The sequence below is a fragment of the Dermacentor silvarum genome, chromosome 2, assembly GCF_013339745.2.
Source record: "Dermacentor silvarum isolate Dsil-2018 chromosome 2, BIME_Dsil_1.4, whole genome shotgun sequence".
Lineage (NCBI taxonomy): Eukaryota > Metazoa > Arthropoda > Arachnida > Ixodida > Ixodidae > Dermacentor > Dermacentor silvarum.
The window spans coordinates 44518630-44542044 of record NC_051155.1 but is presented as its reverse complement, the minus strand read 5'-3'; the positions used below and the strand labels follow the sequence as shown (position 1 = coordinate 44542044).

The 23415-nt window shown below is 44.9% G+C and overlaps 1 protein-coding gene across 1 annotated transcript; it reads right to left on the bottom strand.

Moving 5' to 3' along the window:
• Window positions 1-17756: 17756 nt before the first annotated feature.
• LOC125942992 (uncharacterized) lies at window positions 17757-21068 on the bottom strand. The gene is made up of 4 exons (XM_049661281.1): window positions 20888-21068; window positions 19942-20184; window positions 19409-19580; window positions 17757-18397 (listed from the first exon to the last, which is right to left on the bottom strand). Exons 1-4 carry the CDS (start codon window positions 21045-21047, stop codon window positions 18328-18330), a joined length of 645 nt encoding a protein of 214 aa, XP_049517238.1. The 5' UTR covers window positions 21048-21068; the 3' UTR covers window positions 17757-18327.
• Window positions 21069-23415: the final 2347 nt, after the last annotated feature.

The following is a 23415-nucleotide window of genomic DNA, read 5'->3' as shown; positions in this document are numbered from 1 at the left end:
GCGTGCAAGCAGGCGGAGCATCCTTGCAGCATCTGTCCTAGACAGCGGGACCGATAGGCGGTTGTCTTGTTCATGAGCTGAACGAGCAGCTTGATCGGCACGTTCATTGCCAATAATTCCACAGTGACTTGGCAGCCACTGAAAGATTATTTCGTGTCCTTTATCAGTCAGGTGGTGTATGGCCTCTGTGATTTCGAAAACCAGTTGTTCCTGTGGACCGCGCCGTAAGGCTGACAGTAAACTCTGCAGTGCCGTCTTCGAGTCGCAGAAAACGGGCCATTTGTGTGCTGGTTCATCATTAATAAAATGTAGTGCGACTCAAAGCGCTGCCAGTTCTGCTGCCGTCGACGTTGTCAAGTGAGGTGTTTTCATCTTGATAGTGGTGGCTTTTTCTGGAATAACGACAGCGGCGGTAGAGCTGTTCTGCAAGACGGAACCGTCGGTGTATATGTGGGTGTAATTCCGGTACTTTTCATATAATAGGAGTAAGGTAAGCTGTTTAAGAGCCGGCGATGACATATCTGCCTTTTTCCGGACGCCAGGTACTGTCAGGATGATCGTTGGCTGAATGAGGCACCAAGGAGGAGTGGAAGGTCTCGCGGCAGGTGTAAAGCAAGATGGTATAGCCTCACGATGTGCGGATAACATTCGGCAGAACGAGGCGTGTGGTCTCTCCGCAGGTAGAGAGGCTAGATGGTGGCAAGGAGTCCGTGCAAGGTGCCTTACGTGCATTTTATTGCTTCAACTGCGATGTGGGTCTTTATGAGGTGGTCACTGGCGATTGCAATAGTGGCCGCCGTTGACGCACTTCGAGGAAGACCTAGACAAATCCGGAGCGCCTGGGCCTGCACACTTTGTATATTACGTAGGCTTGTTGTACTTGCGTTAGTCAATGCTGGCGAGCTGTACCGCAAGAAGCCGAGAAAAAGTACTCTATATAATCGAAGCATAGCGCTTGTCGACATTCCCCAGGTCTTTCCAGCGAAGAATTTCAAAAGGTGACAGACGCCTGTCAACCGTTTTTTCATGTACAATGCATGGGGACTCCATGAAACGTCTCTGTCAATTATGACACCCAGGAATTTATATGACCGTACAAATGGTATCATCTGACCATTGATTAACACACTGTAATGCGTCATAGGCTTACGCGTAAATGCCACAAGTGCACATTTGTCAGATGAAATCTCCAGGCCTTGATTTCGGAGGTAGTGTGCAGTCTGAGTGGCAGCTTTTTGGAGCCTGGCGCGCAGCTGTAGGCGTGTCACTCCGGACGCCCAAACGCATATGTCGTCCGCGTACATTGATAATTTAACTGTGTTTGGAAGGTGATGAAGGAGACCAATCAGCGTAAGGTTAAACAACGTAGGGCTCAGTACGCCACCTTGGGGGACGCCACAGTAGGTGTAATGCAAAGAAGTGCGGCCGTCCTCGGTGCTCACAAAGAAAGATCGCATAGAGAGATAGCTATGAATCCATCGGAACATCCGACCACCGAGGCCTATCTCTTCGAGAGCGGCGAGGATGGATTCATGTGTAACTTTGTCGTACGCACCTTTGACGTCGAGGAACAAAGAAGCGCACAGACGTTTACACCCTTTTTGGTGCTGAACATAGGTAACCAGGTCGACGACATTATCAATCGACGAGCGGCCGCGTCGGAATCCTGCCATGGCATCTGGGTAGACGTTGTGGTATTCCAAGTACCACTCCAAGCGTCCGAGGATCATCCGCTCAATCACTTTTCCTACGCAGCTCGCCAATGCAATCGGGCGATACGAAGAAAGCTCCAACGGAGACTTTCCAGCCTTCAGTAGCGGAACTATGCGACTAGTCTTCCAGCTTGTGGGAAGTGTGCCAGCTCGCCAGGATTCATTATAGATTTCAAGAAGAACACTCCTGGCCCGCTCACCCAGATGACACAGAGTTCTGTAAGAAATTCCGTCAGGTCCGGGTGACGACGTGTGTCTGCACAAAGCTAGCGCCGCCTTGAGTTCATGGATTGAAAATGGAAGATCCATGCGGGGGTCACGTGGTGGCGGGAAGCTGATGAAACGTGATAAGTTGTTGGAAGCTGTGTGCTGCCCGGATAATCTGGCACAGAAGTCTTCTGCGACATCAATATCTGGTCGTTGTTGGAAGAGGGCCAGAGCCTTGAATGGACACTGTTGTACGGGTGGCGTCCTGAGCCCTCGCACCGTCCTCCATAAGTGCGATAGGGGCTTGCGAGGGTCCAACGATTCACAGAAAGCAGTCCAGCGTTGTGACTCTAGCTTATCTAACCGGCGCTGGATCTTCTTTTGTAGGCGTCTAGCGGTCCGTAGATCGTCCATTGACTTCGTGCGTCGGTATCTACGTTCGGCACGTCGCCGTATAGCTCGAAGTCGCTGTAATTCTACGTCAAATTCAGTGAATTTCGAAGAGCGCATTAGAGTACGTGTACTGTCTTTAACTGTGGTTTTGATTATTTCTTCCAAATTATGTAATAAATTACCTTGACATTGGTCTTCAATAACAGCCTGGAATTTGGGAAAGTCCACTCTTCGGATGGTATCACTTTATCTCGACGACGACAGTCCTCTGATCTTGACATATGTGGGAATATGGTCACTCCCGTGCGTTTCAATGTCCGTAAACCATCCTGTACGCCTGACGAGACTTCGTGATACGGAGGCCAAGTCAAGACAGCTGCTGTATGTGCAGCCACGTAAAAAAAGTAGGACTGCCGTCATTTAAAACCCAGAGCTCGCTGTCGGAGGCGAATGATACCAAGGCTCTGCCTTTCGCGTTGCTTTTCGTACTTCCCCAGATTGTATGATGTGCGTTGAAGTCCCCGATGATAATCCATGGATCAGGCGTTGCTGACAGGATATCTCTTAGTCTTTTGGAGTGAAATCTACTTGATGGTGATAGGTACGCACCAACAACAGTGACGGTAAGTCTTTTCTTCTTTACTGTTAAGCGTCATGAGGTGGCACAGGTTGAAGAATGTAAGTGAGGTCACGGCGAATAAACACCATAACCTTGCTTTTTTCGCCACTAGTTGATGACATAAATGATTCATAGCCGGATAGCCTGATTGAGTTCGATAAGTTCGGCTCACAGATGATGATGATGGGAAACCTGTTGGCGTACACGAACCGTCGGAAATCGGTGATGCGCGATCGTAGTCCCCGGGCATTCCACTGGAAGATTGCTGCTTTTCGCACCTCCTCTCGAAAAGACAGCTGCTGGTGAACCATGATTTACTCAAGGGCTGCCAGCACCGGACTTAGTGTGTCCAGTACTTGCAGTGCACTTTTGGCTGACGTTGTGTGCATGTTGCTCAGCAACACGCGAATGGCATTCATTAAGGATCGCAGTAGCGATACCACTTGCTGATCTGTATGTCGCACCTCATCCGATGGAGCAGCTTGCTGTACTGGATGAGGCACTTGCTGCTGTTTATCAATAGGTCGTGTACTTGGAAGCGGTGGCCATTCATCTGTAGAGAGACGTCTCGTAGTTTTCTGTCGTCCTGTGTCAGCGTTTGCTGCGCTGGGAACTGCAGGTGACTGTAACTTGAAGAGGTAACGCATTTTTCGAAGCTGGCGCAGTCCTACGTGAGGAGCGTCGGCGGCGGCGGCGTCTTCGTCGCAGTGTTTCAGCAGCCTCCTTGTGGGTGGAACTGTCCCGAACCATTTGTTTGAGCACAGAACATTCCTTCCTAATCTTGGGGCAGTCTTTGGAAGAAGCACTGTGAGCGCCTTGACAGTTAGGGCACTTCAAAAGAGTCGCATTACAGTTTTGTTCTGAGTGTGGCTCGGCGCATCGGGGACATGTGGCTGAATTCGTGCAAACGCCCTTCACATGGCCGATCCTCTGGCAGTTATAACATTGCAGCGGTTTTGGAACAAATGGTCGAACCGGGTGGCGGAAGTGGCCAACCTTCACGTAGGAAGGAAGGCAATCACCCTGGAACGTTAATTTCACACAACGTGTCTTGCCAAGACGGCCAACGTGCACAATAACGTTGCTCTCACTTGCTGGTTTTATGAGCACTGGAAGGTCTGTGTCAGGGATCTCAATGTCAATGTCATAAATGACTCCTGCAATGATGGTACCATCCGCTGGGACAATGGATCGAACCCTTATGTTGCCCAGCTGCGTTATACGCTGCAGAGGGCTCAGCGCACTCGTGGTCATCACGTCGACGGCTAAGATGTTTTTCCGCGTGTTTATCCTCACATCCTTGATCTCGTTTGGTACAGTGTTCTCAAGAAACAAAGACAGCGCTTGCCTGTTGAGGACGCGCAGATTGTCTGTCGAGTTCTCTGGCACAAACAGGACGGTATGAGACCATCATTGAGGTGCAGTTTTTACGGTGAACGAACTTGACACCGAAGATGCGTTGACGATCCTTCGCTTGGCTTTACGGTGCAAGACAGGTTCAAAGCCGTCTTGCGATGACTCGTCAGCAGATGCGGAGTACAGTTCGGTGTCCTCGCTGTCGCTAGATGTATTTCCGCGCTTCCTCGAAGCGATTCCCGTTGATGAACTGGAACCGGACGGGGCCTCGGGAGTTTGCACAGCCATCACCGCGAGATGCCGCCCCACAAAACCAGTGAAAAGTCCAGAAAAGCGGGCAGGTTGTGTTTCACAAAAGAAGCCGTTGATCGATAGAGTTACGGTAATATTATGCAGGTGCAATACATTCACTCATCTTGCTCATTAAATATAAATATTACGCCACCGGACTGCGACTCCTTTCACAAACTTCTTAAAGCATGTTCTGTTGGCTGCTAGGAGGTAGGTGAACCTTTTTAGGAATGCAAGAAGTATAATGCTCGGTTTCTTTCGTCAAAGGCACACGAGACGGTTTGGAAAAGTGTCAAGCAAGAAAGAGGGTGTACATTCCAAAACTTTATGTGGAAGATGGATTAACTGTGGAGAAGACAGAAAGAACGAAAGAAAGGTAATAATTTTTTACGAACTGTCGCGAGAGTATAAACCAAATTCATCAACAAAGTATATATAGCATGCATTGTTTGCACGTGTTGTTAAACCTAAATTAGATTTGTACTCCTGCATACACATATATGAGCCGTTGGATAGTATTCCACATTACATTGAACTAAGTGCTGCTCCACCTAGTTTCCCACGAGATTAGTATGCATGCCTTCTTTTTTCTGTCTGTAGAGGCGCAAAGCATCATCGTGAAGCAGCAAAAACAACTGCATATGAGCAGATACTGCAGTAGAATGTAAAGGCGGCACTGAACAACAATTGTTTGTCAACAAACCAAGCTGGAGAAAAAACGGTAAGCATAACTTTAATTTAGTAGATAGCTGATATGACTTGCAAGGCTGACATTTATCTTGGCTGCAGGGTGCAACGCGGACACGAAGTCCATCAAGTTCGTCTAGTGAAAGCGACTCGCTTTGTTCTAGAAGCGAGTTGCTTAAAGCTATATAAGAAAAGAAAATGTGGAAACAAAGGGCCATGCATCTGAAAAACCCGATCATAAAAGTGCTGGAGCAGACTTCTTTATTGCAGCGCTGCCTGCAGTCAGAGATATTTAATTGTAAGTGTCCCTAACTATAGTGGTTTTGTGCTGGTGTTCAATTTAGAATTGCAAGGAATGCACACTTCACAATCACAAGTGTATAAAAGATATAAATCATGTGTTTCAATTGTTTTGAGTGGAAGCAAGATTTAAATGTTGCACATCTGGCGTGAGAAGTCCTACACGCTCTGCAAGGGCCCAAACGCCAGTTGACGGGGATGACGAGAGATGTGGTAAGCTGGGCATGGTACAAGCAATGCAGCTATTCAAAGGGACGTTCATCTTTGATGAAAAACGCAAGTGAAATATATGCATCCTTTTTGTAATTTCTTCTTGCAGATCTGCCAACCAGTCCAGCAATAAAGGGGCATGTCCCATATGCTGAACCAGCTTCATCACAGCCTGCCCAGACTGAAGGTAATTTGTACAGCATAGATTTGTACTACAAATGCAATTTGTAGGTCATAACCATTTGCATCATTCAAATGTTCATTCAGTGAAATTCACATTGCATGTATTTCTACATGTTAATTCCCCGAGCTGTTATGATTATACAATATTACATTTGAGTATGACTGAGGTTTAAGCACGGAGTCCATCTTTTTGCTTTTTTGTAAAGGGTAACATTGCATGACCTCCTTCCAGATCATATATTGCCATAAAAGTTTAGCAAATTTCAGAACATGGTAATGCTTTAAATCTCCACAGTCTGACCCCTGTCTATTTCACTGTGTGCTTGTGTTATTCACAGTAAGTGACATTGCTTTAAACGTGGCTTCGTGTGCTTATTCAGATTGTGCTATCGTGACTGGTGGTGTGAACGAGCACTAAATTTCTAGCAAATGGTTCATTTGAAACCGAGGCACACACATCACACATACACCGAGGATGCGCATGTGCCTTCACAAATCCCACGGACAGTGGTAAGAATGTTTGCGTTGATACATGCACATGTTCTCATGAGAAAACGGGCACAGTATCGTAGCGCATACCATGACCCAATAAAAAAATATTTTTTTTCTGGCAGAAGGAGGGACAAAGGGCACCTAAAGTTGCAGTCAATGGTTCTACAGTTATTATTGTTGTTGTTACTTTGACTTTGCCTCAACAAAACCAAGGTCCTTCGAAGAAAAAAGTGGTTCGCAACCGCATGTTGTACAACCCAACACCAGACACTTACTGCGTCCTTTCTTGTCATTATAACACTCTTAATATAGCCTTCAGGCAATTATCCACCCGGCTCACATTGCTAAACGACTGCTTCCTTGCAATTCACATAAGGCGTTAAGTGGCATTTTTTTTCATGCATACGTATGTTTCATCTGGTTGTGGGCTATCTTGCAAATTGTTTCTGACTTGAATGGAGCCAAACAGCTAATTTAACTGTGCAATCTGCTAGACTTTTCAAGTCAGCATTCTGGGCAGCACTGTTGCTGTTTGCTGTAGTTTCATAAAATCTTGCACAATTTTAAAGGCCTGGCACAATATGGTGTTAAAGTAGCTTTTTCAGTCCCAAGAAGGTTTGAAGCAATATGTAAGAAAGTAGTCTTCTACCAGATAGGACGTTCGTATTCTTCCAAAAAATGGGATTTAATGCTTTTTGTGGATCGCAAAGAAGCAGTTTAGCATATACCACAGTTCTGTGGCACGCTCTATGTCAATCAGTTGGGCCATTGCCTGAATGTTAGATTAGGAGAGCGGTATAATGTCAAGAAAAATGCAATTAGCAGCTTGTGTATCATTGTAGCACATTTGGGTGCAAACTGTATGTTTAAAGGAACTTAGCTTTGCGAAAATACAGAGTAATGATAAAATTAGTAATTGGATCCAACGCATATTGCTAGTTTAGCTTCACTTTGTCGCTCCTGTCAAAAAAAGGAATTGTCATTCTTGAATCGGCCATAGTGTGTGCTCTGTCACTGACAGTTTTCTAGCACAAGAAGTCTTGTCACTGCCTCTGGGATTTAAAGGTATATGGGTTGTAAATATATATACGTGTGCCTCAGTACCATTTGTTGAAAGTTAGCCTCTATCTTACTCCTCTTGTTTCTAGCATTTAATACCTGTTACAGTGTCCTTCCCAACGAGGCCAGTTGTCAACTGTTGTGTGCTAAAAACGTTTCTTTTTCTGTTTACAGCGCAGAAGCCAGACTTTTCGTACATGGGAGACGGCTTTGTAAGTTATATTTTGTTTCTTAAGCACTGTTTAGCAATTTGTCAGCATGGTAACAGAAGTCTTTGCTCCTGTGTAGCGCAAACACTGCATGTGTTTAATGCATCATAGTCCCAATTGAACATGGCGTGCAAAGCATTTTACAAACGAGTGGACTACTTACAGCTCGCCAAGTCCTTTCATATTTTTCTGTGCTGCAGACAAGCTAAATTATCACAGTCAACTTGGTTCTGCCATGATATGTGTTAGTGGTAGAAGAAGCCTAGGAATTACATGAATAATTAGGTACTGTAAGCCAACTTCAACAATGTCCAGCACAGATCTGTGAAAACTGAGTGCTAATGTTTGGGAAGTAGTAGTGTTTGGAAGTAGGAAGATTAGTAATGTTAGTAATTGCTTTTGTATTTAATAAACATGGTAAAAATGCAGTGGGCTGCTGGTAGCATCAGAACCTGTAGCCTCTGTGTTACAGCCTGTTAAGCTATTTTGGAGGCTGCCCCTTTTCTATTTTCATGGGTTATGGTGTACATGTTACGTCAGCTAGTCCGAAGATCATTGACCATTGCAATTTTTTGCAGTTTCACTCAACGGACGGCTTCTGCGTTTCTGGCGCACAAGCGGCCAAAATATTTGGCAACAAGAAGGGGACGCTTGTGTGCAAGGACACAGCACAAGCACTGTGGGGCAGCGCCGTCCTTGCTACCAGGAGTGTCAGCGGAAATGTAGCCCCCAAGAAGAGGGCATTGGGCGAGCTGCCAAAACCGCAGTTGACACCTAAGAAGGTGGATGTCGTAGTGGGTAAGCTGTCAGAGAATGTTAATGCCACCACTAAATATTCAGCGTTGGGTTTTAATGCTCTAGTTCACGTACTTGACACAATAAACATTTGGGTGGGTTCTGTGTGGTTCGACTCGAATGATGGATGGCAGCATAGTATCTCTTCCCATTGCTTTTCATTCCTTGTACTGCCTCTGCTTTACATTGCTCGGTGGCAACCGAAGGACTTTGTGCAAGGCAATTCTACAGAACTGGACTGCATGTTTTCTCAGTGCTTGAAAACATAGTTCTCTAGATGTGCCGATAGTTTTCCTCTATGGGAATGTCATATTGTGTTATGGTAATATATTTTGCAAACCATGAAGGCAAAGAAAAAGTCAAAGTTAAGGACCACACAAAGCGATGGAACGAAAACTGTAAGGCCTAACGTTAAGAGACAGGAAGAGAGCGGTGTGGATCAGAGAACAAACGGGGATAGCTGATATTCTAGTTGACATTAAGCGGAAGAAATGGAGCTGGGCAGGCCGTGTAATGCGTAGGATGGATAACCGGTGGACCATTATAGTTACAGAATGGATAAGAGAAGGGAAGCGCAGTCGAGGACGGCAGAAAACTAGGTGGGTTGATGAAGTTAGTAAATTTGCAGGCGCAAGTTGGAATCGGCTAGCGCAAGACAGGAGTAATTGGAGATCACAGGGAGAGGCCTTCGTCCTGCAGTGGACATAAATATAGGCTCATGATGATGATGATGATGATGATGATGATGATGATGATGTCCGCACTGGCACAGACAAATGAATACTGGAAGACTTGGCAACATCCACAATTTTCAGACGAATATCTGTGAAGTAATGATCACAAAATTTTCATTACGTTTAAGTGCACAATTTCTGGAAATGCATAACCCAAGTCATCTTATGTGCGAAACATTTTGACTGAACCATGCAGCTGATGAAAGAACAGAACGGTCATTGTGTTTATTGTGCTAGTCGTTCGACATATTGAAAAATTTTGTTTACAAGGCCAAAATGTTTTATATTAAAAGAGCCTGTCTTTATTGCGATGTCATGGAAATGAGCAAACGTAATTGGCCTGAAGCACTCATCCAAATTCTAGTTAAATTAAACAGTGGTAGATTTGCCATTTCATTCTTAAGTTATTGCTAGTGCAGATAATCTTAACTTTCACATAAGTTAGGATTTTGTCATATATGAGAATATTATTTTATATATTTCCTTTGCATCATTTTATCATTGTGTGATTTCTGAAGTTGTTTTTTTACTTATGCAATAAATGTAATTGTTTTCAGTTACAATCCAGCACTGGGGCAAGGAAAAAATGTGGATGTATCCGACACCATGAAGAATCTGTCGCGCCTTCTAAGCGAAAAAAAATCAAGATGTTTCGAAGGCACTCCGGAAGCTGGACAAGTAAAGCTACAATGCAAATAAAATTGAATAACAGCTGAACTGCCTTTGTTTTGTGAAATCCATCAGCAGAACACACTTTTGGTAGGCTTCTACACGGGCCAGTTGCAATGGGGACCAACTAGGACCAGTTACAATGGGGACCAACTGAGAATTGTTTCATAAACCAGTGTAACTGGAACCAGTTGCATTCCCAGCTGGAAATTTTCACCTGTGAGTTGTTTACTGTACACGTTCACCTCACTTTAAGTCGTGTAGTGAAGAATCCCAAGGAGAAATAAGGCGTAGACTCCAACAGATGGTCATAACGAATACAGAGGGTGAATGATGTGGTAGTTTCGGTCACCGCGTAGGGTCTTTTTGGAAAATCGGCTGACAGCGCATATACAGGAACAATAATCTCACACCTTCCTCCATGCCTAACATTGACAACTGTGCGAGTTTAACTAAGCAGCGTAAAGTTCAAGATTTGGCTGCACACATACGTTTGTATTGTCCTATTCTATTCTTTATTCACGGAACATTGGCGCCATCTCCTATCGATAAGAAGAAACCGGAATGAGAGCGGGCGCTAGCGGCGCAGGTGTGCTGAGAGAAGTAGAGAGATGCTCGCAATGAATGCGCGGGCTTTTCGTTTGCCGGTAGACGACCGCAGACGTCAAATGTGAGATCGCCAATACGTTTCTTATAGGCAGCTTGCACTGTCAAAGCTGTTATGTAATGGACTTTTGCCCAGTTCAACCTTGAATAAGTTTTGATTTTTTGCGACATTCACAATGCTCTTCACTCTACCGACGGCTCACACCACTCAATAAAACGAACACTCCTTATGCTAAGACTCTGCACTTTATGCCTCTACAGCGTCAGCGGTCTCTGAGGCCACGGTCCCGCAACGCTTTTCCTCCCTTCAATACAGATGGCGGATGCTGTCTGTCAAAGAGTGACAAGACAAACAGCGCGCTTTTCGCAAAACCTGTGCGACGTTCTCGAAGTGAGCTCGACAGTGGCATTTTGCCTCAGGGCATTTAAAGACATGCAGCCTGTATGTCAATGAAGCAATTATTATTAATAAGACGAAACAGAACGCAGGCGACGTGCTTGTATTATAACAAGGCACATTTCACCACTTACATAAGACCTGCTTGTCGGTTTTTACAAATTAGTACCGATACCATACATATATAGGCTAGACAGCGACGAGCCGCAATTGTAAGAATGTGCATACTTTATTCTAAGCGTTCTGACAAGCCTACACTACGGTAAAAGTTATTTTAATAGACGGAAACCAAATTAGATGAAATGAACATTATTGCTAAATGTAGTGCCAATTTTCTTCCGTTTTTTTTTTCTTTTTTTATATATCGGCAGTGTGAGGCGGTGTAGTAAGGACATGCACCAAACCAAGTGCATCGTGGAACACGTGGACAAAATTTACCTGGAGTCCTCCGCTACTGCGTGCCTCACAATCATATCGTGGTTTCAGCACGTAACACCCCAGAGCTTAAAGGTCAACTCCGGCGATTTTTTGACCATGTCAAGATAATGGCATTTCTAGGTTCCTGAGGCACCCCTGTCACGCGTGTGATAGTAGAATTGCTCCGCAAATTCGGAAATAATTTAAATAAGCAAAAAAGCGTGAGACCGAAACCGAAACTCGACCAGGCAGCCGAGCCTACAACTTCGTGTGACGTCATGAATGGATCACAGCGGGGAAGGCGCGCAATGCATGCCGGTCTCGTCAGCGCGGAGATCGAAACCGCTGAAGAGCAGACGCTCAGTTGATTCGCGACCACGCCGCATCATTGGTACCATGTCCTCAAATGACAGTATGAGCTGCACCAGCTCCTCGGATCTGTCAAACAGCGACAGCTGTGAATCTGGGGAATTTTACAGCACAGATTCACCGTTTGCGTTCGATCCGCCACCCCGGGAGCCAGTTGCTGGCCCAGCGCAGCACTTCCCACTCCGACGTGGAGACGAAGGGTAAGCGTTAGCTGCGAATGTTGTGCGACTGTTCGAAAATCACACATGGCATCGTGACGCTGTTACAGGTGCACTTGCGGCGAATGCCGGACCGTCCTTAGGGATGAGCAAATATGCTGTCGTGAAATCCCAGCTATTCGGCACCTGCTTAGCACCGACGAGCTGGCCTGCATCACGGAACATCGCCTGTTTCCTTTGTTGTGTTTGGATGGGGACCTCATTGAGGTAAACAGGCGACAACTGCACTTTTATAATCCGACGTACCTAGAGCACGCCGACAGAAACAGGTGAGTAATTAATTATATTTATTCGGTTAGTAAAATTGTGCGGTAAGTGGTTCTTTTTTTTCACATTTAGAACGGCAGTGACTTCACGCGTGCACTGGCAATATCGCACCACGTGAAATGTGGCTTTATCACTCGCCCAAGCTTACGCTCGTTGAGATGCGGCGTGCAGCAGGCTGCTCGCGGTTACCCTCGCGACTCGCGCGCTCAACCACACGCAAGAACGCACTTCTACGGATAGCAGAGGTGGAAGGGCTTGGAGTCATGACAGTAATTAGATGTCCCCAGATATTAGCACAATCCCGCTAATTGGACAACCAAGTTGCCGTTTCTGCTGCAATATAACCATATAATGAGCTCCTCGCGCGTCTTGTTTATATTGTAGCATTATCGTTCAAACACGGAATTATCGCGAATTAAAGTATCGTGTTTTCACCTACATGTGTGTGTGTGCATGTCAGAGTTACCTCCGGCCTCCTGTATTTTTTTTTGCATATACAGAATTTTAACTGCACTGTGTTCCCAATGCATGTGTGCCGTTCCTGCCTCATCCTGAATTCCAATTTCCAATGACATCGTAGCAGGCAAGGAATTAATTTAAGAAATGAATTTAAAAAGCATAAAGGTGGAGCCACAGTTTGCAGGCGATCACCACCAAGGCCAGTTATTGCCACCATAAATAAGAAGAGGGGCTGCATGAGCACTGCATTTGTTCTTAATATGTGGCGCTTTTCTTCACCCTGCTTCAGAGCTCTCAGGTATACAGCCTACAGACTGTTTGTTTGGTGGGTGTGGAGTCGGCTGGGAAAAGGAAATCGTCAACCACTGCCTGGTTGTGTGCTAAGAAAAATAAGGAGCACATTTCCATCAGGCAACTACGAGATGTTTTCCTGGATATAGGTGAGCACTGTTTTTGCTATGAAGTACACGCATGTCTATTTGTTCAAGAAATTAACAGACCAAGTAGTGTATTTCTATTCAAACTGGTTTATATAGCCCAGTTGACCATGCACAGCAAAACAGAATAATGCTTTTATTTTGGCCTTTGGAACTCTTCAATTTTCTGGCTACTGTTAAAGCATTGTAAGACAAGAGCATGTTTACTCGCAAGACACAGTAATGCAAACAAATGTTACTGAGAATGAGAAACTTTCAAAAGTAGGAAAGGTCACGAAACTAACATCTTAATGACTATGTTGGTGCATAATTGCCGACGAAAAGTGTTGCATACAGATAAACAGCATACAAGATGACACAGAAGTGGGAATGCAGCACTGTTTTTGTGTGAGAACTAGTGCGTCCGCCTCTTGCTTTCAGTCCCATATTGCTTTCCACCACTACATGGGCTTCATTCTTCAAATATGTTGCTGTATTATTAATCTCAAAGGCTTACCAATTTGTCTTCACAAAGCATTCACATCCTTTACTTAATTCTACGTATTTTAAAGGAGCGATGAAACACTTTTTTAACTTTGGAAGAAAACTTTGCCGATCTGTACAAGAGGCTCCTGTGAACATGAGCCAAGTATTATTGCACTGCATGCAGTAGAGAAATTGCATTCCCGTGTCAAATACAGCAACAGTTCGCTTGCTCTCACCTCTGCCATGTTGTGATGCAGTATCATCACAAGCAGCTGGACCCACGAACAGCTATTGGCTGATTTCATCATCACAAGAACTTTCTCAGTAATACATAATTGCTGATAGTTAAATGAATGAAACCTATATATGTCTCCGATGTCAAATAGACAGCAAAATCCTTTTTTATATTTGCACTGTTGGTTTACACACAACAGTTGCACGTAGCTGCATGTGGCCTCTGAGATAGAAGTGGCATGCTGCATAGCATAGTCTACCACGGTTGTCATGGGGTGCCATGATGAGCCCTTTTGCCACCAAGGCACTCAACTTTTGGGCAGGACTATACCCCCTTGGCTTCTCCCCTGTGTAACTTCCAGTGTGCTAGTGGAGATGAAAAGAGAGAGAAGGCTGTGTATCTGTGCAACAACTCAACTTATAATTGAAGCATTTGAAAGTGCTTGTGGCACGACATTCATGAGGTGATGCCCTTCAATAGTGAGGCCATTGCATGATTAGTTAGAAAAGTGTTTCACAGCCCCTTTAAGTAAACCACTGGCACCCAAGGCCGCGATTTTGCAGCGATTCCTTCTCCGATGATATTCCTTTGCGCGCTTTGTCAGTGGTCAGACGAACGTCGTGCCCGTGTTATCAAAGCGATCAGCCGGCTGTGAATGGTGGATGATAAGAGTCGCATACATTCGAGCAGAAGGCATCACTACAAAAATCGCGGCCCAAGCCAACATAGGTACAAACAGCGATGCGTTGCCCCCTTTATGCTGCGAAGGTGTTGATGGGCAACATGAGGACAAACTACTTTCAATGGTGCACCTAACGAGACGAAAATATTTAATCACTAGTGACTGCTTACACATCATAGTGTACCTATTACTAAAAATGTATTGGTGCAATTGGGAAGCTAGCACACTCACTGTAATCTTTGGAAGTGTCCTCATGCAGTTCAGCATTATGAAACATTGTTCCAGCGCACAATTAAACTCGGACGAGAATAGAAAGACAACACGAACGCCGGACTTCAACTGAATTTTATTCACGGAAAATAGGGCTTTATGTACACAGGGGGGAGGGGGGGGGGCGCTGCTAGTACACCGGACCACCCAAAAACATTTCCTTGGTCCAGGCCACAATCATCAGAGGTGTCGATAACCAATCCTTTTTTTCACATTACTCTTGTACAATCTTGCACATCTCCCGCCCTACCTAGCTGATACGACACACACATTTGCCCTGAGATAACCAAGTTCTTTTTTCCCAAGCACAACAGAAGGTGCACTGATGCAGTAATGTTTTTCATTAGAGATACAAAGAGCTTCAAAAATTTCCCGGTTTTTCTGAGTGCTAAATTTGCGCAACACACGTATTCGTTCGAAAAACGCCTTGCATGCTGGCTTGTGCGAGTAACGGCAAATGACCACGCCGCTTAGTGAAGTAGCATTCCTGCGGTGCTCTAGCAAGCATTCATTCAGACAGCGCTCGGTTTGGCCAATATAGCATTTCCCACAGGCGAGGGGAATACTATACACCACACCAACCTCACATTCAACGAGGGCTTTGGTGTGCTTTATTTTTCAGGCTGGCTTCTTGGTTTCGTTCACTAGGTGACACATTCGTCCCAGCCCATTCCAAGCTCGTAAAAAGAGCTATAGCAAAAAACTGCATCCGCTCTGCTCTAGACAAGTCCTGTGAACATCAAGCTCGTGATAGCGTTGACGCCCAGCTAAGGCATCTGGAGAAGGCTGGGTTCCACAGAGAAATCGTGGCCTCGGTGGTAGAGAGCCAGATTTGCTATATAGCTAAAATTTAGTGGGAGGCGCAGGCTGGAAAAAGACGCACGCCCGCCACAGCGCCCCGTCGTAGTGCCCTACTGGCACCAGGTTTCTCACCGCCTCAAGAAGGTTGGCGACAGGTGCGGGATACGTGTTGTGTGTTCAGAACCGGAAAAGCTGAGACGAATGTTTCGCCTAGTGAACGAAACCAAGAAGAAGCCAGCCTGCAAAATAAAGCACACCAAAGCCCTCGTTGAATGTGAGGTTGGTGTGGTGTATTGCATTCCCCTCGCCTGTGGGAAATGCTATATTGGCCAAACCGGGCGCTGTCTGAATGAATGCTTGCTAGAGCATCGCAGGAATGCTACTTCACTAAGCGGCGCGGTCATTCGCCGTTACTCGCACAAGCCAGCATGCAAGGCGTTTTTCGAACGAACAGGTGTGTTGCGCAAATTTAGCACTCAAAAAAACCGGGAAATTTTTGAAGCTCTTTGTATCTCTAATGAAAAACATTACTGCGTCATTGCTCCTTCTGTTGTGCTCGAGAAAAAAGAACTTGATTATCTCAGGGCAAACGTATGTGTTGCATCAGCTAGGTAAGGCGAGAGATGTACAAGAGTGATGTGAGGAGAAGGAACAACCTTTTATTGAAACCAGCAGTTTAGTTGGCTGGGCCTAGGCCTCCCACGTGGGGACGTCAAGGTCTTGCCTCTTCACCGCCTCGCAGGCTTGCTGGGTAGCCCAGAGTTGCTCGTCGAGGTGGGAGCTGCGCAGAGCGGCGGCCCATCTCGACGAGAGGGTCACAGTATTAATTGCCGGATATTGGTCTTTACATTCCCATAGCATGTGGGGAAGCGATACTGGCTGAGTCTTACAGATCTTGCAAGTGTTACTAGGGTATGTGTCTGGGTAGATCCTGTGGTAACGTGTTAGTGAGTGAAAATAAAGGAATTTTTAACACGAAAGTGTTTTATTCCGGGGTCCACCAAGACTTCAGTGACGTATTTCCGTCACGGAAATACGTCATAGAACATAATACAAAGAAAGAAACCAGAAGAAAAAGTTCCACAAACATGCAAAATTTGGAAATCGAACCCACGACCTCTCGGTCCGCGACGATAGATCGCCGAGCGTTTAACCCATTGCGCCACAAACGCAATTGCAGAGAGCTACACAGACGCGCCTTATATATCTAACACTCCTCCGTGTACCCGCGCTCTTGCTCGGGGCGGTGCCGCCGCCTACGAGCAGAAAAGAGAAGTACTGCATTATGACACTAACGCGCACCGACAGTGAACGCTTCGGTAGTCTCAGCACTACGACTATAGTGCCTAGAATATACTTACTAGTGTGCCGACCGCCGGGCGTTTCTAATGGGAGACGCTGGCACCGCCGGTGATGCCTTCCGCCGGAGGCCACCAGACGGCGACACTGTTTGGGACCGTGCTAACCGAGCGGCGCATCGCGCGTCGCTTGCGCTTCGGATGCACTTTGGATGCGCGTTCGTAAGCGCAGTCGGTTGCGGCGCGTTGTAGCTTTCGAGCAAGTAGCATGTGGTGCCTCCGCATGTCATTGAAGACACGTTTCACTTTCGTGTTCTATACCGATTCCTATATAAGAGGGATCAACCACATTTTTTTTGTTATCGACGTCTCTGATGATTGTGGCCTGGACCAAGGAAATATTTTTGGGTGGCCCGGTGCACTTGCAGTGCGCCCCCCCCCCCCCTGTGTACATAAAGCCCTATTTTCCGTGAATAAAATTCAGTTGACGTCCGGTGTTCGTGTTGTCTTTATCTTTTTGTTCGTGTTTAATTGTGCGCTGGAGCGATGTTTCATAATGCTCATCCCAACCAACTAGCCCAGCCACCCACACCTACTGATGCAGTTCAAACACAAGAGAATGCATAAATTGCCTCGCACATAAAGATCACTTTCCTGCTTAGCACTTTTCCAAGATGAGGAACTGGGAGAAGGCACTGGAGGTAGGCACAGGTATACAAAATATTTGAGGGAAGATTTTATGTGATTACCAAAGCTGAGCATTAGAGATAGAGTTGACCTTTCCAGTATTATATTATTCACGGTGGTAGACAGCAGGGTCTGTCTGAAAATTACCAATGATATAGTCCATTAACAAAAATTACTACTTCATATTTTTTTATTCTTTGGGCATGTGGCAATTATACTTCTAAATCCAGTCTGTGCACATAGCGTACCTATCTGCTTGAGCACGCAGGCAGATTGTTTTCCTTGCTCTGCAGCATACTGTTCACAAAGGTGGGGCTGGATGTATTGTTGTATCAGCTAGATAAACACAAAACTGTTGGTTGTACTCAATACTAAATGTATGTTTGAATCCAGTGAGGCTAATAAGACGCACACAGCACAAGAGGGCAGAATGGGATCGATGCTCTGCTCACACCCGCCAAGGCAGCCATTTGGTGGCCCTGAAAAGGGCCGTTTAATAGTGATGGGGCGTCTGGCTGCTGGATTGATCACAGTGGTAATTCAGGCTGGTTGATGTGTCATACTGGGATCCTATATAGCGCTAAAAAGACAAGGACAGACATAAGAATGACTACATGGCACAGCGCCATGTGTTGTTCTTATGTTTGTCCTTTTCTTTTTTAGTGCTATTTATGATCTCAGCAGGACTGATGTTTCACTTAGGCGCAAAGCGTGAGTACTGCTTCTTCCTTGCCTCTTCCTTTCGTGGTTTGGGACCATACTTAGATGAAAGCGTCTCGTGATGCCTTCGCACAGATGCTTGCTCAGCAGTTGAAAACGATGGCCACTTCTCCAGGCAGTCCATCACGTTGGTTAACAGGACGGATATGTACCCTGAAACAAATACACATGTTGACTACATGTACACAAATGTTGCTTAGTGTTATTACTACCATTAAATGCCCAGCAGGTACCCCACCCTCTACCGTTTAAGGTCAAAGATAACACAGTCATGAAACAAGCAAGCAGCATAGCATTTCTGTCACTGAAGAACTGCCTTTCACGTGCATTCTATGTTTAATCTGTGTCATCGCTCTCTAAAGCATCGAATAACTCTTTGGAATCGGATTACAAGATGCACACGGACCGACGCACTTGGCCTGAAGAACCCTTGCGGTCTCCTGATGGTACAGCACCAACAACGTAGAACTGGTTGTGCCACACACTGCCCTCTAACCCTTAGAGCATGTTAGAGACATCAAACCCCCTAGGAACAAGCGAGTCTCTTTGAAAATGGCTGCCTATGCCTGGCTGTGGGGATGCCATTACTGGGTATTGGCAGAAGCGCAGTCAATGTAAACAATTACACAGGCAGTTTCCAATTTACGACATTTACTTTAAGTTGGTCCTTCTCTTTTCAGCTCCAAGGCATCCCAAAGGCAGTCCCTGCAGCTCCTACCAGTTAGACGCACTAAGCATCACTTCTTTAGGCATTGAAATTTGCTGTGAAAACTGTGTGCACTGTAATGTTTGTGCAGTATTTGAACGCTAAACACTGAAGTACTAAAATAAGTATTACTTTGCTTTTTTGCACCTGTTGCTGTACAACAATTTTTTAAAACAAATTGCTCACCGTAGCCTGCATTCTGTTTCACTGGCACTACAGTCCATTCTTTTCCCCTCGAGAGAATCTCTGTGAAATTCTCTCTGCACCACTGGGGTCGGTGAGTATGTCCCTGCCGCTGTTCTCGTTGTAATGGAGAGCGGCAATTTTTGTTCTGCAATAAATGGAATCACAAAAGAGTATTGTGCAGCTGTTCTTCTTTTATTACAAATACGCACATGAAATCTAAATTCATTCAAAGGAACAGACAAAATGCACTGAAAATGGGTATGGTGTGTTACCTTGCCAGCATGCCTTCGTAGGTGAACTTGCTGCTCTTAGGGGCGAAGTGGATGAGCAGGCTATGAAAGGCCTCTAGGCCAAACGTCTGGGCCTTGTGTGATGCCCGGGGAAGGTCCCGCAGAAGGTGTGGTGCTGCCAAAATTGCTTTCAGGCGTTGGAATGACTCTGATCCTTCAAAAATAAAGTAGTTTGGTTGCATTAGTTCTTAACAAAGAACATAGTAACCGCTAGATGTGTGGCCAGTTGCAAAAAATATTTAGATGAAAATGCTGCTGAATACCAGATCAATGCAGGACGATACAGAAAACATTAATTAGATAAATTAATTGTGCCAATGCAGTAACAATAATGGAACATAAAGTAACAAGTAATGGAATATAAAGGCACTGTTGCCAGGTCTAAGAAGTCAAAAGTAGCCATGATACTTGTGTTTCAATTCTCAAGCAGTAGCCAGTACACTACGGATGCTTAAAGAAACAGCAAGAAGAAAAATGTATCCCAAAACCTTTTGTGGTAGTACTTCAGTTCTTACCTTCAACCAGCCAGTCACGTTCTGGCATCTCGCCGTGAAAACAGGATGGGTGGAGCGGGTCAGGGTGGTCATGCACATTCACGATGTGGCGGAGAATAGACAGCCATCTTGCCAGAAACAACTTTTCATTGCCATGACTGTTTACTGCACACCAATAAAGGTGCCGAATTACGGTCTTTCGCCACCCGATTACAGTCCCATGTTGTTTCAACCGCCCGAGGGCGATCATCTTCTTCTTCAAGCCTGTAAGATATAAGTATATCCAACTTCTATTACCAAAACAACCTAAAGGGACACGCATGTACCCCTTAAATCAACACAGCAGTAAGCACAATATTTTGTGCTTACTGCTGTGCAGTTGTTGCTCAAAATTTGCAGAAACATCCGATTGTGCGGTCTACGTCGTTTAAAATGCAACACTTGACACAGTTACTCGTCTGGTTATAACAAAAACAATAATGCAAAGATGCCTTCATTTATGGGATTGCAAGTGACTGCTGAGGCGGCACTAGCATAAACATATGTCGCTGCCTGCTGGCAGCTGCAGAAAATTTCAGTTCAGGAAATGTTGCCTCATATTTCAGAGAAGCAGGCAACACGTGGCAACCCCACCTAAATGACTGCTTTTGCAGCTGCCAACAGGCAGCAACATAAGTTCATGAAAGTGCTGTCTCAGCAGCAGTTTGCATTCGTATAAATAAAGGCAACCTCGCATTTTTTCCCTTAATAATCAGACAAGTAACTGTGCAAAGTGTTGTACTGGGTGAAGTAGATCACAAAATAAGATATTTCTGCGAAACTTGAGCAAGAACAGCGCAGCAGTAGGCACGAAATATTTTTTTACCGATTTTATATGACGTGCTCTTCCCTGTACAATAATTGCAGACATTAGGAAGTTGTGCACCCATTCGTATTTGGGCCACTTCAAAAAGACACATGGATCTACCTTTTGCAATATGCCACAGGTCAAACAAGTGGCATATCATTGGGTGCTGGGTTCTCATGAAAGCCTTAATTTCACAATGCCGATCCGTCACCAGGGAATCGATGTGAAGTCCCAGCTCAATCAGATGATCGAGGGCTCTCTCCAGACCTTCTTTCTCCATTTTGTTGCTTGAAGAAACTTCTGTTGATTGCAATATTGCAAAGGAGCTTTTCAGTTTTGCTGCTACAGCCAAATTTCACAAATGCACAAGATAAACGTGAGCCACTTCTTACAGTCCTTACTTTTAGCCAACGTAGAACTTGCACTAAAAATTACTTTCCTGTCATTCTCCATATATGCTAAAAAGGGCAACCTCATTACTGATGAGTTGATTCCTTCTAACATTCAATAGCTGTTACATAAACATAAGAAGATAGATGGATACATGCTTTTGACCCATTTGTCATAGAGTTAAAGGATATTTTCAGTGTCTTAGACAAAGCAGTATTCAGGAGTTTATTTTTTTTTTCAATGCTTTGCTGCAGTGCAATATGCATGCTTTTGACCTTCAGCAAAGGACTGAAGGACCCTAATAATGTTGCGGACAAAACGTGAGGCATAAAATAGGCTTTTCACGCTTGGACATAAAACATGTAATCACAAATAAGTAGCAGCCTGTCATGGGCAACACTATGGCTAATATTCATGCTACAAAATCTGCATAATCTTTACGGTCTAACTGGCAGTAGTTGGCAACTAATACCAAGGAAAATATTTTATATATCTTCATTTTTTTACTCTCAGTACTTATAATAAAAACGGCAAAGTATTACTTTCATTCATGCTTTTTGTGGTGCTGCTTTGAATTTTAACAACATTAGCAAAAGCTATCTGAACAATTATTTCTGCTTTACTTTCATTCAAAACGGCAATGATCAGTATACAATTTTAGGTGTCACAATATATGTTTCAACTGATCTCTTGAAATGTTCAAACACAAATGAAAAAGAAGCGTGTTTCTAGCGGTTAAGAGAGAATTAAGAACTTGATGTGCTATAAGAACAGGTAGAACAGGCATTGTCCACGTATGCATTCTTAGTCGAAGGCACGACACGCATGTGCAGTTTACCTTGCATCATTATTTTGTTTTTACTTGTCTTAGCCTTTGTGCCAGCTCAGTGACATTGCTGTTTTTGATTTGCGTACTGTTTAAACTCTTTGAAAGCCGACACCAGTTTGGGCATGCCTCTTAGAAGTACATAAATAATCGTGCATTTCACTACACATGCATCAAGCTGCATAAAATGCTTGCACTATTCAGTCACTGCAGTAGAACTACCATGGTTGGGTGTTTATGTCCGGCTGAGAAATCGAAAACCATCAATTTGAACCTCACTAGGTCCATAGATTTCTGGCACTCATCAGAGATGGTAACATGACAACGGAATTTCAAACAACCACGTGGTCACCAAGACACCTATTATGATGGTTGCATGTCATCTACTTAAAATGCCACGCTACAAAATAATCGGGGAAAAATTAAACAGGACCCACCTTGACAAGCTCAGTGTGCATTATTTTGTTCAGCTCAGTGTCCAACAACGTGCAAGTGCCAAAGTCTGCGGAGTGGCCAGGCGTGTCACATCTGCCATCACCTGCTAGTGAGCGTGGCTGGTGTCTGGCCTCTTCAATGACAGACTTCTGCTGGGACTGCCATGCCTTAAAAATGTAATAAAACAGGATGCTTGAATGTAATGAATTTTTGCTGCAAGCTCTGAATGCAGTGCATTAAACCCTTGTGCAAACATTTTCTGTGTTATTTTCTTATCTTTGATGCCTTTCATTGACAAATGATTACACAAGAACTGCATGTACTTATGTAGATCTTGGTTCACTGTTAAAAAGAATAAGCAATTTTGTAGCCCCAACAATGTTCCTGCAGTGGCAAACATTTGGCGTACCAGAGGCTGCAGCAGATGGCATGTCTTAGTCCTATGTTTCCTCACTACGTGCCTTTACTTTTTGCACTGCTTTATATCCCCAGAGCTCTCGAGCCTACAATCCATGCATTAGTGGTTTCCCCCTTAGAGTGGGCCCAGCTGTACTTAGACGTGAGCCTGAAGACATGCACATAGCTCATGACAGTTGTAGAGACTAGCAATTTGATACAAGTAGGCAGCATTGCCCATACAAACCTGCTCAACCGCTGGAAGTAGGTAGCACCTTTGGTACTGGAAGTACTGCGTCTTTTGAAGTGACTGCACTCCCATAACTGACAACAGGCGAATCACTTTGGTTGGACTGCTCCCAGTGAATAGAATGGCGCAGCACAACAACAAATTGCCAAGAGCCTTCCTTTGGCCATCGGCTGACTCGACCACTTCGTTTCATGGTTTTTGGCACACTTTATGGCAGCAGAAATCATTGTTCCTGTTGCCGCAATGTCTACTCTGCTTTCGGATGCTCCACAAACCCGGCAACGCTTCAACAGTTCCATCAAGCAGGATTCAAAAACAATGTATTTCTTTGTAGTCACCCCATCTTCAGCA

What these genes read in the sequence shown, in the direction of transcription:
- LOC125942992 (XM_049661281.1), bottom strand. Translation starts at nt 21,047, where the DNA reads ATGGAGAAAGAAGGTCTGGAGAGAGCCCTCGATCATCTGATTGAGCTG. An exon ending in CCTGTGGCATATTGCAAAAG is followed by an intron (nt 20,185 to 20,887) that starts GTAGATCCATGT and finishes TATATCTTACAG; the next exon opens with GCTTGAAGAAGAAGATGATC. An exon ending in TACGAAGGCATGCTGGCAAG is followed by an intron (nt 18,398 to 19,408) that starts GTAACACACCAT and finishes TATTTGTTTCAG; the next exon opens with GGTACATATCCGTCCTGTTA.